We start from the raw sequence: 14949 nt of genomic DNA on the forward strand, positions 1-14949 counted from the left end.
CTGCATGTACCCATCAGCCACCTCCGATATGGGGTGCAGTCTTCTGTTTTCTCGAGGGAGCCTTGATCTGGAGGGGACCTGGTGACGCACTCTTCACAATTCTGTTGAAAAGCACCCTCCCACTGTCGTCTTCCTCTGATTTTCCTTTTCTCTCACTCACACGCTCGCTTGCTCTCAGCAGTCACACAGCTACCGCGACTACGGAAGGCTTTCCGCTGCAGGGAACCCTTGCCTGCTACTTTTGCTGAGTGGGTCTGAGCAAGACGCATTCAAAGGATGTGTTCGCTGTAGAGCTACGAGCCATTCATGCGTCATGAAGAAGTTTGTGACTATTGTTCTACGAGGCCTGGTCAGCTTGTCTATCAAACCTGGAGATAAAACCTGGAGCAAGGAGCATGCCCGACAGCTCAAGAGAGAGGCCAGGAGAAGACGGACTACATCTAAGTTGGGAAAGGTGATGCAAATAGATGTCCTGCTCGGGAACTTGTTAATACCAACCTGTGCCTCTCAAGTACGGTTGGACAGCAAAGTCATTTTGGGTGTTTTCATGAAATCTTTGTCGCAAGGAGTTCAGGTCGTAGTCAGTAATGTCAGTACAAGCAACATTTGACGTTGCATCTATATGTTAATGTTGTGACAGTTTTATGATAATTCTGCTGAGAAGTAGCAACACCTGGGGTACTTTCTACTGTATATTAAACCAAAATTTTTGCTGACAGGTTTGTATAGAACATATAGTAATATAACTCTAATCATAGAAATGTAGTCTAGTTTTACTGCCAAAAAATAACAATCTCTTGCATGGTTTCATACACTGTGCCAAAACAGCCATTGGTTTCGGTCCTCCATCTCTGTCTGCTAGGCTTTGTCATATTGTTAAATGGATCTGATTGGCTGTGGGGCCTGAAAAGATTTTGGGATCACGTTTGCTATCATCATTCATTGTCATTGTTCTGATTAATCAAGTAAGAGTTGACTGTCTGGACACTGAATTATATATGCCTTCTTACACTCTGCTGAAAGGAAGAATTCAGTTTTCAAGTTTACATTTATAACTTTTGAAAAGAACAAGATAATGAACTGTGATGTGCAGGTTTGCTGGATTGCTGCAATGCTATGATATTTTTTACCTGCTTATGTATCTCAAGTGAAATCAGCTTTGGCATTCAACATTTGAAGACATTTTAAATGGGATATGAAACCAGTAGGCTGGAGGCAGAACAGATCTCTCCTTTACACACTGCTGCTGATCTTCTGATGATAATACTGCAGGATTAGAGCTTAAAAGTTGATGTACTATGCATAACTTTAAAATAATGTTATAGAATAGTGGTTATCATTGTCCAGATTGACATTACCACACAAATAAAGTTCATTTTAACTATTTGATTTACACAACAAAAGTGGAGAGTGTTCTTTAGATATTGTATTTTGGCTTCTGCAGGTGAGGAGGTGTATAAGCCAGCAGCCCCTCACAAACGGAAACAAATCACAACGTAAAATCAGGCCTGTTCCTCTCTCGATTTTCAGTCATCGCTCCTCCTTTACGCTTCCGCTCCTCACTCTCAGAGAAAAGGTACAAAACCTGTCACTGGGGCGGTACCTTTTCAAAAGGTACACTTTTGTAACTGAAGGGTGCATATTGTACCATTAAGGTACCAATATGCACCCTTTAGGTACAAAAGTGTACCTTTTGAAAAGGTACCGCCCCAGTGACAGCTTTTGTACCTTTTTTTCTGAGAGTGCTCCGTGAGAGATATAAGGTGTGGTTCATCAGTAATCACGCCACCGGCCTCACACCATTCTTTCACATCTCTTGACCTCGTCCTGTTTTCCGCAGTAATCTTGTAAAACAATTATGAGGTTGAGAATCTGGCTTCTTTTTTCACCTAAGATGAAAAGCAGCAACCTGAGCTGATCTTAGGACAAAATACTAGAACACTCTTTTGTGTCATACTGTCAACAGCCAAGAACTGATGGTCTTCAGACTCTACACTGACTGAGAAGGGGATTTCTGCACGTCTGTTGATCTTACTTGGATAACAGATCCTGTCACTTAGCTTGAAAGGTTTTGAACTCTGACTGAACTCACATGATTGTTGTTTTCACTGTACAAAACCATATATGACTCCATTTTTCTAATCATGATTTCAGCCCTTCAAGAAACTTTCATATCGTTTTTGTTTTTCAGGTGGACGTTGAATAATCAAATGTAAAATAACCGCATAGTCTTCACTGTACAAATTAAATAGAATAAATATAATGAATTAATGTAATTTATCTTTGTTAAAGTTGCAAAAGTGATTTTCTCATTTTCTTTTGTTGTTTGTTTAGCATTGGTGACAGCTGCGGGTATATTGGGCTGCTGTCATTTTAAGACAAATGCACGGATACAATATAATGATACGCATCCGTTTTCCTAATGCATAACCGACTGTGTTTACAAGGATACGCGCCGAGACAGGTATTTAGACATAATTTCATCCGTTTAAGCTCAAAAGAAGAGAAATATAACTGAATTCGGTTCTGTTGCGTGCACAGAAAACAGCGCGCAAGTTCCAGCCTTGTTGCACTTAATGTTTAAACTTTCATTCTGTGATGGTTAAACTACGATCCATACACTTGAAAAACATAAATGCCTTTATTCTATTTTTCTCTGTTCATAGAAATGCTGTAGTTGCATGCCATGACGATGTGTGAATCCTCAAGCGCTGTTGTTGCTATTTGAGCATGTAAAACTAAACCCCCAGAAAACTAATTTTGGTATTTTTTTTAAATGGTCACAAACACTTAAAAAATAAGCAGAACATTAGAAATGTTGAACATTGGAAATCATTAAAAATTCTGCATGCTCATATTGTTTACTAAAATCCCTTTCATTCCTCTTTGAGACTATCTAGCACCTTGTGTGCGTAACTTCAGCTGACGTTGGCTGGTGTCGGTGCCGGTGCTCAGATAAACATGTCATTCTGTTTGATGCAGTGACAGTGCGTACTGTGAATGCAAAAGTGTGGCCATGCGTTGTTTGTCTCTAGTGCTTCTCTGCACTGCTTGAGGCCTTGACATAATGACAAACCTTACGTTATTTGTCAGGTATGGTGAATTTTTAAATGAGCTGAACAAACGTGTGTTTCTCTCACACACTGTTTAAAAAATCTTTTGTTATGCTATCTCATTGCAGTGTTTTTTTACAAAACATTCATTCGTTTATTCAAACATTCATTCGTTTGTTTGACGTTCGTTAATTTTGATTTATTTTTATTAAAATGTAATTTAATGCAACAGTTTAATTACACTTTGTAAAATATCCAGGCAGTGAGTGAGTTAAATATTGATTAATTGCCATTTTTTCAAACTAGACTGGTATGTTGTTTTTTACGTTCAGTGCAATAGTCATGTATTTATATTGTATCATTCCGTGACAGTCATTTCACATTGAGTCTAAAGTTGCAAACTCCACTTTACCACATTAGTGGTATAAACTCGTGGTTTGACTAGTCGAGACTGTTTTCCAAAGATGGCGCTGCTTGTATACATGAAGTGAACTGTCTTTATAAAGTATCTTCTTATTAAACGGTCCTTACACTTACAAAGTTCTCAATGCTTCGTTTTGCATGTAGGGACCCTCATTATGTTTCTGTGTTAGTGTGGGGCTATTTTGAGCCTTGTTAGTGGTATAAACTAGCGATTTCTTTTTACTTAGTAAATGCCCCCACTACTAGCGTTATACGCTAAACAGATTTTACAGATAAAACTCTTTACATTCGATTATCATGAAAACAAATCTCAGAGAACGGTTGACTAGGTACCGATGTTTTATTAGACCAAAGGTTCATTTTGCACCGGAGTTCTCCTTTAACTAACGGAAACGGGATTCAAGAATATAAACAAACTTAGAGTAGAATATTCCCTTTACTTAGGTTGCACAAAACAGTGATTAGTGATATAAATTCAAATTCAGTTATGCATGTATTTATGCATAGGGTGGTGTGTTCATGAAAGTTGTAATAAAATGAGATTCTCTTCCCTTAAAAACAAGAAATATCATAATATATCGCCTTTCTTACAATATCACAATATTTATTGTAACCGCTTTATCGTTCGTGATGCATATCGTATCGGCAGATTCTTGGCAATACACAGTCCTTCTTTCCTCATATTATCCAGTTTTTCGGCAAGTTTTTTTGGACCCATTTTCACTTGTTTTATTCTCCCTGTAGTTTTAGTTTGCACTTTTTATGTCATTTACACACACATTCTTTGTGCACGGCCTATTTTTCCATTCTAGTGTTGCGCCACACAGAATCCATTGTTGAGTAAATACACAAGAGTCATTTTCATATTTCAAAAAAAAAAATGCGTGTGGCCCAAATATTTCTTTCCTAGTGATTTACCAGACAGTGTCCATTGAAACTGACCAAATCCAATTGTTCCTTTCAACTTCATGTACAAAAGAATGTGAGTTGTGTTTCTGCATCTGACAGGTTTTCTTCAGTGCAAGAGCTCCTCTCCCACATACCTGTGTTTTGAACTGCCCTCCATTCAAGAGAAACTAATGTAGAGCTTGCCTGCCTGAATGCTTTAGGAAGTGGATTTACATGGGTTTTGTAAGAATTGCACGTCACAGACACACTTATTGTGTGAAGTTAAAAGTATTCATTAGTGCACTAATACTGGTAGAGGAGTATCACCCCACTGTTTTTTTTTCCCAGTATCCTTTTAATGAACCCCGTTTATTTGTAGTAAAAAATCTTTATTCATTTTTACCAATTTTTATGCATTCTTGCTGAAAAAGTTTCAATTTCTTAAACCTTTGACTAATATTGTCTTTAAAATATCTATTCAAAATCTATTCCAAAATTATGAATGAAAACATATTTAAAGCCTGATTTCAAATGATCTGAAAACAATCCTTTCGACAATTTGTGTGGAAATAATTGACTTAAAGGTACTTTCACACAGATGTGACTTGTGAAAAAAGAACATTTTTTTTGTGAACTAATATTTGTCATTTCCAATCAAACTGTAATTGTCAAATTATGCTAAATATAAAAATAATAGCTAATCGTGTATTTGATACATCAAATAGCAAATTAGCAATAAGACTGACAACTGTTTAGTCCTCAAAGTAAGTATAATCTCATTTTTATTGAGATTTGAAAACCGGAAATGAAAACCGGCTCTGACATGTGCTTGTGCATACACTTTTGGGCCTGGTCCTTGGACGGTGGCATATGCAATAAAGTAAACTCCTAAAATGCTATTTACGCTCTCACTGCTTTAAGCCCTCTGGGCCAAAAGTGCCCATATTTGAAGAAACACCCATCTATCAAGTTGTCTTGGACATACTCAATCCTCCCTTATGACTCTGCACCACACAAAGGTCAGACTGACTTCTCATTCGGAGTTATGTCAGGTATTGCGATACTTTAGTCTTATATAACCGATATATAAATGTTTCCCCAGCCATGTAAACCTAATGTCCTTTTAAAAGTCTATCTTGATAAATGTCATGTGTGTGAGATACTGGGCATATCGCAGCCCTCTGTTGTGACCAGTTGGATTGTTTTCTTGATGGGTGATGTAATGAATTTATCATCTGCTCTCTGCCAAAATGGCAGTGCAGTACGGTATTGCAGACAGTAGAGTAGATGATCATGACCTCATCTCCACAATTGAGAGGTAATGTCAATATCATACACTTTCTTGATATGCCTTTCTTGCTCTCTCTCTCAATTTTTCAATTTCAAATAAGCATTATTACCATGACTGTGTATCACAATGTTGCAAACAAATACAGATCATGTCATATGTAACATAATAAATAAATAAAATAAAATCCATCTAAATAAATGAATCTAATGGATCTCTCTTATTTTGCACCAAACCATCCATCACACTTCACTTACAGCTGCAATAATCAGCCCAACACTCCTGTCAGTCAACTGGCCCAGGCGTTTCCCTCAATCAGAGTGAGTTATAGCTGAGGGAAGGTGCTAGAAATCTCCATTAACAGACTCTGGACTCAATGTGCTGTATTTTTGTGGTATATCTTCCCATATGCAACTTCTCAAAAGGGAAAAGGTTCTTAATGACTAATGTTATTTAAGTTGTTTGAGCAATGGCAGTGCCCCCTAGTGGTCTTATGGCTCAGTGGGAATCCCTGCCTTTCTCTCTTGGGTATGAAATATTCAAAATATTCTCTTTGTCTTTTTCTCTTGTAGATGATTTTAACGGTGTATTTGAGTGATGGGGAGCAGGCCCTGACGGAGGTGCCCATCACTCCGGAGACAACTTGTCGTGATGTGGTGGAGTTCTGTAAGGAACCGGGAGAAAGCGGCTGCCACCTGGCTGAAGTATGGCGTGGAAATGGTGAGTTTCTTTGAGTCCTTCCCTCTTATCCTTAGCCAATTGTAGCAAGTAAATGCAGGGTATTTCCCAGCAATGACTAATGGAGGATATAAGTTTGTCTTTCATTGACATTTCTTAAATTAAATGGTGAAACATATTGACAATGGGAAGCACTCAGCTTTACTTGAAATAATTTCTACAGACTCCAATAGCCTCTTGTTTTCTCACCTTCCCGCCCTAAACATTTCTGTCAGTAAAAAACATTTAGTGCTTTTACTCTCACAAAGACACACAGGCTCAGTATTTTGAGGAATCTGGCAGGAAATGAAAACACTCGCTTAGTCCTTTCAGACATAACTGCTACTTCTGTTCTGACAGCTGTGCGCATGTTTTTTTCCCTTCATATTTCCATTTTCTCTTGATAATAGTGATTTGTATAAACAGCTGTGTGGCAGAAATTTTATCTTTGCTCTGGGAGCTTCCTTTCAAAAGCCCTTCCATCAGCACTGTGTCCTTTCATCTTGACGGTGCATCCGTCATTGAAATCGTGATGAGCCCAGTTATTTTACAGCAGGTGATGGATCGCATGTGATGCATCAATACTGTCTGGATACTAAGTGGATATTTTGCCTCACCAAATCTTTTCTTGTGGTTATCAGCTTTCCAGGTTTTTTTTATAAGATTTTTTCATCTCAAAATAAGTATTTTGTTGTGGTATTTATTTGGCACAATGAACTGATTATTAATACAATTAAAGAAGTTTTTCACGTGAAAATAAAAATTCTTCGTAACACTTTAGTTTGGGGTCCAATTCTCACTATTAAAGGGACAGTTCACCCAAAAATGTAAAATTCCGTCAGTTCGTTCATCTTTGGAACACAAATTAAGACATTTTTGATTAAAAATACTCTCCCCACAGAGAAGGAAATGAATAGTTGGGTAAGTTAAAACTAGTTAAAGGGTTAGTTCACCCAAAGATATTATGAACGCCACGTGCTTTGCAAACTAATGGTGAGACGTGCCAATTAGGAATTATGTCATAATAAGTGTAAGTTAAATGTACCGTTTACGACATTTAAAAAAGACAAGAGGCTAACAATGTATAGCCTGAAACGGTATTTTCACACTGCATCCATTCCAGGAGCGGTGCGTAGCAGTGCAGAGATCGTTAACACACCGAGTCTTTTTTTGCTGTGCTGCATGCGCTGAATTAAAGTGACAGACGCGCATAGGTCATTGGTCAAAATGAGCACAAATTGACATGACAATGAATTTCATCATAAATGCATTTCATTAAATAAAATGTAGTAATCTCACCATAAATGCATTTAATTAAATACTACTATTTTTCACGGTCATCTTTTTACTTTTATTTTTATTTAATAGTTTTTTTTTAATTAATAGTTACAAAGGTTAAAACATTTTGTTTAAATGTCTTGTCTCTGTCTTTTTACATCAGTGCAAAACTATGGTATGCAGATTAAAACCACTATTCATCAGCATGCATTGATTAATCCCATGGCGTGTTGTAAGAAAAAAAGAAGGCGTGACCAAATCATATGCTGGTGCGACCAACTGAAAAAAGTTGGTTGCGCCAGTGCAACCAGCGGAAAAGTTAGTCTGGAGCCCTGCTTTATGAAATATTTTGCATTAGTTTTGGTTACGTGGACTTTTGATGGAAAGACGTAAAATATAAACATAAAAATATGTTGATGTGTGTATAGAAGTTGAACGAAATTCATATAGGTTTGGAACAACTTCAGAGTAAGCTAACATGACGGAGAGTTTTCTTTTTTTTTTCTTTTTTTTTTTTTGCTAATCTAACCATTTTAAAAAACAATAATCGTTTGTTAATAACAATTGTTAATCTAACAATAAACGAAATATTGTTGAATTATAAGTATTATTATGCATGAAGAACCAAACAAATCCAGGGGCAAAATATGATGTAGACTTAAATGGGAGTGGTCTCTTTTGACCTAGACTATCAAGCAGCCGCCTAGCAACAACATAGCGACAAACCAGAACACTGGGTAAGAATTAGCAACCGTTTTGGAAAAACTATGATGGCCACCTGCAGCAACCTAGCAATAATGGCTGTAACTTTTTCTTGGTTCAGCACCTTTTTCTTTGGAAAATCTAAAACATTTATAAACATTTCCTGCCCTAAAAAGCTGGTAGTCAAACTGAATAGGTATACTACTTTGCTCATAAGAGGAAGGAGTTAAATGTTCTTGTGTTGTTTTGACTCCAGGTTTCTTAGAAGGTTAAATTGGCCTGCTCTCACTTTTTTTTGTAAATGTCCAGGGGTGTGCTTTTCTTATGTTCTTCACTTTCATACTTTCTTCTATTATTGTGTGTTTTATCTCATCTCCCTCTGGGTGGCTGCCAGGCTTCCAGATGTCCCTCCACCTGTTAGCAATGTCCAAAATGTTGTTTCCCCCCATTTATGTCTCTGTTGCCTACCCAACCCCGCCACATTCCTTTGGCTGAATGTTTGATTAAATTTCCTAGTTCTCTTGATCCCACTATGTCTGTTCCTCTGTTCTCCTCTAAGGTGTGGCTTGAAGTGAGGAACATTGGAATAACACTCTCCTCAGCATGAGAGTGTCTCACTCCTACTCTCATGTGAACACACTACCACTCCGTCTTTTTACCAGCTTTTTTCCCAGAGGAACAAAACACGATATTTATGACCTTTCTAATATCAGAGTGCATGGTTTGTTGTTTTAATGTGCTGCGTCTTATGTTTTCCCCTCTCCAGAGCGACCCATCCCCTTTGACCACATGATGTATGAGCACTTGCAGAAATGGGGCCCCAGAAAGCAGGAGGTGAAGTTCTACCTGCGCCACGAAGACTCGCCCACAGAAAGCAGCGATCAGGGTGAGAACACTCCCTCTTGACTGGTTCTAGGTCACGTCCTGCCCACCACTGCTTTCTTCTCATTGGCTGACAGTGGCAGAATGTTTTTCATTCCCTTTTCAGTGGCCTCTAACATGTGAAAGAAAGAGACAAGCACATCCTGGCCAAACAAGGCAGGGTTCTGTTCATGATTCGATTCTGTTGTGCTATTCACAAAATGAATCAAAGTAGCTTTGCAAGTGTCAGTGCCTTCAAACAACACTCAGCAAGGCAAAATGGCTTGGGATGTCTACCAAAATAAAATAATATCAAATACCACATTTAAGACGAAGAAATATTGTATATGTATTGTGTGTATATATAGATGAAGAAATACTGAATATAGTAATATATTGCTGGTAGGGATGCACCGAATATTCGGCCGCCGAAAATTTTCGGCCGAAAATGGCCCAAAAGTGCAGAAAGACTTTTATCACCGAAACAATACGGCCGAAATGTTGTGATGACGCAAACAGAAACCGCGACCTGCACGTGCTTGTCTGAAGCAACATTTCTGCGGTGCGGACGTATTTCAGTGTATCTGAACCCGCGAGGAGACGGAAGCCTTGTTTATCCACCTATATCTGCTCTAAACAACGCGCGCCGCCATGACGACGATTCGGTTCTCGAGCGGGTCAAGAGCGGTGCGACTCCACAGACAGCGCGCGCACCGCTCCAAATGGTCGAGGCGTTTATACTTGACGCGCTCTCCGTTTTACTATTCCTTGAAACGACAGGGGACGACTCAAGTAACTGTCCTCGTCTAACCATCAGGAATCGGTGAGAAGAAGAAAGATAAACGCATGGCAATGCTTATTTTTTAGTAGGGTATTCCACCACCAATACAAAAATAATCATGTAAAACCCAGTAAACCCTGAGATTATTACTTGTGACATTACAATAAATATGTATATGGGATTGGGAACTATGTATATGTATGTATAGAACTAAATTAATGCTCTCTTAAATATTTAAATACATTCACTAAACATGTTTCATTAAGTTTCATGTACATTTGTATTAAACATGGACCATTGTTCATTTAAAAAGGCTTTTTATGCTATTGTATGCCAAATTTTTAAAATGAAACTAATTTAGACGTGCAAACTGGGTGCTGGTTTGAGTTTTGCGCTCGGCTTTGTTTTTGAGAGAACGTTTCATTTTAAAACCTTTCTGCAGGCCAGTAGATTATTATTTAGTGTACACATGAGTGGGGTCAAGTTAAACATTTTAGTTTGAATTTTATTTTATACTGTGCATTGTGCTAAATAAATATTTGCATAATTTGTAATTGATTTATTCTTTGAAAATGTGATATTAATTTATGCAATTGCAATGCCTTGATTTTTAGTAAAGTTTGTACACAGTCATAGCCATAAATGCAATGATACTAATAATTCTTTCGGTGTTTCGGTTTTCGGTTTTCGGCCTTGGTTTCCTTTTTTTCGGTTTTCGGTTTCGGCCAAGAATTTTCATTTCGGTGCATCCCTAATTGCTGGTTATATAATCAAGCACCTTGCCTTTACTGGACAGGTGCAAACACACATTCACTGTTTTCAAGCACAGCTTGCTATGGGTGACTTAGTTGTGAAATAGTTTTACCAAAATAGATGTACCAATGGATGCCATGCTGTTGTACAGTAAATTATAAATACATTTATACTTTTGAAATATAGTAATTTTATTAAAATAAAATGTCCACTAAATGTATAAATTATAGTAATTTTTTAAAGGGATATTTTGTTACATGTTGTTATTTCATTGGAGTTACAATTCTTATGAAAATTGCTTGCTATTAGGGCAAGCATTTTTTAACAATGAAAATTCTTGTGTGAATTTCAAACATGCTAATATATTGCATAGATACACTGCCGTTCAAAAGGTTTGGTAAGAGTTTTTGTTTTTTAAAGTCTTATGCTCGCCAAAGTTGCATTTATTTGATCAATAATACAGTAAGAGTAATATTGTGAAATAGTATTACAAATAAAATAAACACATTAAACTAAAATCCTTTTCTATTTTAATATATTTTAAAGTATTATATATTCCTGTGATGGCAAAGCTGAATTTTCAGCAGCCATGCATTTCTCCAGTCTCGTGATCCTTTAGAAATTATTCTAATACGCTGATTTGGTGCTCAATAAACTTTTTTTTTTTTTACTTTTTTTTTTTTATCAATGTTGAAAACAATTTTTCTGCTTTAATATTTTTGTGGAAACCTATTTTTATAGATTATTTTTCAGGATTCTTTGATGCAAAAGAACAGCATTTATTTGAAATATAAATCTTTTTGTAACATTTTATATATATTTACTGTCAATTTTAATCAGTTTAATCCCTAATTTCTGCATTATTTTCTCACACTTTTGAACAGTAGTGTATATTCAGATGTTACAGACACTAAGTGGGTAAAACCTCTGAAGTGATTTTATGAAAAGCTATTTTCACAGTATATTGAACCGTTTATTGTATATACAGTTTTGTATATCAGGATGATCAATGAGATCTCACCATGGACAGACCGGTTGCTCGCATTATCCCAGAACATAGTGTAATGCTGCCACATGTACGTGATCAGTGTTAACAGTGCTAAAGTCTTTCTTTGTCTCTTTCTTTATCCTATCATTTGTTTGTTTTTACTCTTTTCATTCACATCCCAGTGAGGTTTTTCCTATCACCATAGGCAGGATTAGCTTGTAGTGAGCGTCCACATGGATTACGGCATAAACCTGAAACCCCTGTGTGTGGGAGGGAAAGAGAGGCAGTAATCCACTGAAAGCACAAGCTCTGTTCTCAGTGTCACATGGCAATAACAAACAGGCCTTTAAACTTTTCCTCCACAGACACAGTCTTGTTCAGCCAGCCATGTTTTGCTTGTTAAAATTCCACAATGTACATTTAGATGCTTTTTTTGGTGTTCATTCATGATTGTGTTTCACAATTGAATGTGCTGGGTTTTTTTTTTTGATGGACTTGCTGTATTATATTTCTCCACTCTTAGGGAGCCAGCAGTCTCAGGAGCAGCCCAGCAGGAGAGGAGGAAGCAGCTCAGACATGCACAACGAGAATGGGGTTAGTTCATATCACATCCTCATCAAAATGTGTGCCTTTTTTCTAATCTTAGCATTGTGGTTATTTCAAATGCATCCTGGGGGGTTGAATTCCACACCCTTATAAAATCGTATGCTTTTCTGCTTACTGTAATGCAAAGTAGCAGCTGCAAAGTTCTGGCTGAAGTTGACACTCTTCGGTACTGAAGCGTTTCAATCACGTCACGTTATTCAGTCTTCCTCTGTTAAGCCGAGCCAAACGCAGCCAGACCTGTCACGTCCCAGATTCACTCAACATTTTCTTTCATATTAGCATTTGTCACATCACTCATTCTTTTTGTGTAGTCCACTGCGCTCAACCATCTGGCCCAGATTCCAACAGGGGAAAAGCCAGGCTCCAGTAAGTGGAACTAATTCCACCTTCAGGGAGAAAGATAACTGTAGACCACCAGTGTATGGAAAGAGGAAACGCAAGCATTTATGGGGGCATGCTTTTTTCCATACAGTCGTCTCGATCTTCAGAGATGGAACGATGGCACTGGTAGTTGGTTGGTGAGGGAGCTGATTAGTGATGCTGTTGCCAACCAGGCATGAAGTCTCAGCACTACGGTGCTTAGCACACAATTTTTCTCACAGGCTTTGCCCTCCTGTAGGGACTGTTACACAACACCTCTGTCTGCCTGTCTTGTCAGGTACCCATATGACTCTCATTTTCACTCTCTGTTTGTGTTTGAGTGGATTCAAGAGGGTTAATTTATATGGAATTTGGCTATCTTGGCCCATGATCCTGCAAGTTCTCTGTATAATTTGATTTAAATGGTTTGGTTTGACAACTGATGATTAATTTGCCATCTGTTCAGAGGAAAGGTTGAGGACAGAATGAGAATTGCTCTGCCATAGTTGACCTGGAAGAGAGATATCTCGCACAAGTTTTTGTCAAGCGTGATCTCATGAAACAGTTGGTTAGAAGCAATGGTTTATAGTAAAAGTTAGTATTTAAATGAGTGTTTTTCTTAATAATTTCACTTCTGAAGACATTGATTCATCAACTTTGGTCTTATGAATTACTGTGGTGTTTTCTTTGTGTGGTTTTTGAAGCGTCACATTTATTGCCACCTTGCATTTACATATTACAAGGGCTTTTCTAAACATTTTCATTTGTGTTCATTTGAAGAAAAAAATCATATACATGTCGGATGGCATGAGTGTGAGTAAATGATTAAATATCCATATCTATTTCAAAATCGTGTTAATTTGGTCAGCAATTTTTTTTTTGTATTTTTGTACTTTTTTAAATTTTTTATCATGTTTAGTCAACCTTGTCCTGTTTTTTTGTTTAGTCATTTTATTCGACTAAATATCTTGGAGAAAACTTGAATTTCATAAACTGTTTCATCAAGCTGCATAATGGGTAAACTGACAATAACAATTATTTTGCTCTCAATTATTATCAGAACAATTGTTGTTATTTGAGAAATTATTTTTACTTTTCAATCAGAATTATTGCACTTTCAACTATAAGAGCACTCATACGCTTGATTTACTTTACTGCATCTAGTGTACTTATTTACTATAGTATATGTATCATTATTTAACACTCTCTGTCTACATTATGAAAACTGTTTTAAAAAAAAGTGAAATTCCTAAAAAATAATTCCAGATTACATTTAATGTTTTTCTATTAAAACAACAGCAAAAAAAGATTGTGTACAGTCACACTCACACAGAGGTTGCAAGTGCATTTATTCCGCAACCACAGTACAAACAATATAGTCGTGATCTTTGTTTGGAGATATTACAGAGAAGGTTTTCTCCCAGCATTTAAAACGCGTTAACCCACATTCTTTGGGCTTATTGAAGTGCACGTATGTGCATCCAGAGAGCACTGGTAGAAGGACATGTATCGCAAACTACTACTTGACCTAAGAAACGTGTTCTCATCCCATGTTGAAGTACAGTCAAAATGCTGCATCTGCATTGGCATGAGAGGATAATGTGTGTCTGTAAATGTTGAAATACTGAGTCAGATACAAAAATGATTAGGATCTTTTTTTACCTCACTATCCCGGGAAATAACCTGGTTTAGCCTATAAACACTCCACCTTTTCTAGCAAAATAGAAAAAGATTCTCTTATATAAAACAAAGCAATAAAACAAGCAAATTAATGGGTAAATAAGCAAGATAATAATCAAATAAGTAAGTCCCGCCCCCTCGCTATTAATATCGTGTATCGCCGATCTCACAGGCTGACGATAGTGCGATATGAAAATGGAGGATATCACCCAACACTAGTGCATTTATGTGAGAGTGAAATTCTTTGAAACCTTATAACACGTTCAGCTGTATTGTTATTCTCCTGTTACGTCTTTATTATTTTGTGGATTACCCCCATTTCATGACATAACCGCTTTTAAGAGGATCATCCCCCTGGTTTTTACAGCAGGGCTGTTTTCTCTGATTCGACTTCTGTTTCTCTGAAGATGTCTCTCTCTCTCTCTCTCTCTCTCTCTCTCAACACCACGCCCATTGTTCACAGTATGGTAAATCCCTGAATGTGTGGCCACATTTTTCCCCTTATGAAATAGTGGGTGGCCCACTCTCTCTCTCTCTCATTTCCTATCGCTGTCACTTTTGCTCTTTCTGA

General features: G+C 37.3%; 1 protein-coding gene across 1 annotated transcript in view; it reads left to right on the forward strand.

Annotated features, from left to right (window-relative positions):
• The first annotated feature begins 298 nt into the window (after positions 1–298).
• Positions 299–14949, forward strand: part of ppp1r13bb (protein phosphatase 1, regulatory subunit 13Bb) — a 39067-nt gene continuing 24416 nt past the window's right edge. Inside the window, 4 exon segments of the mRNA XM_089118559.1 lie at positions 299–454; positions 6225–6372; positions 9116–9235; positions 12256–12326. Of these exon segments, the coding sequence (XP_088974685.1) occupies positions 314–454; positions 6225–6372; positions 9116–9235; positions 12256–12326 (480 nt within the window). The 5' untranslated portion in view covers positions 299–313.

This window comes from Pimephales promelas, chromosome 13 (assembly GCF_988280905.1).
Source record: "Pimephales promelas chromosome 13, fPimPro1.hap1.1, whole genome shotgun sequence".
Lineage (NCBI taxonomy): Eukaryota > Metazoa > Chordata > Actinopteri > Cypriniformes > Leuciscidae > Pimephales > Pimephales promelas.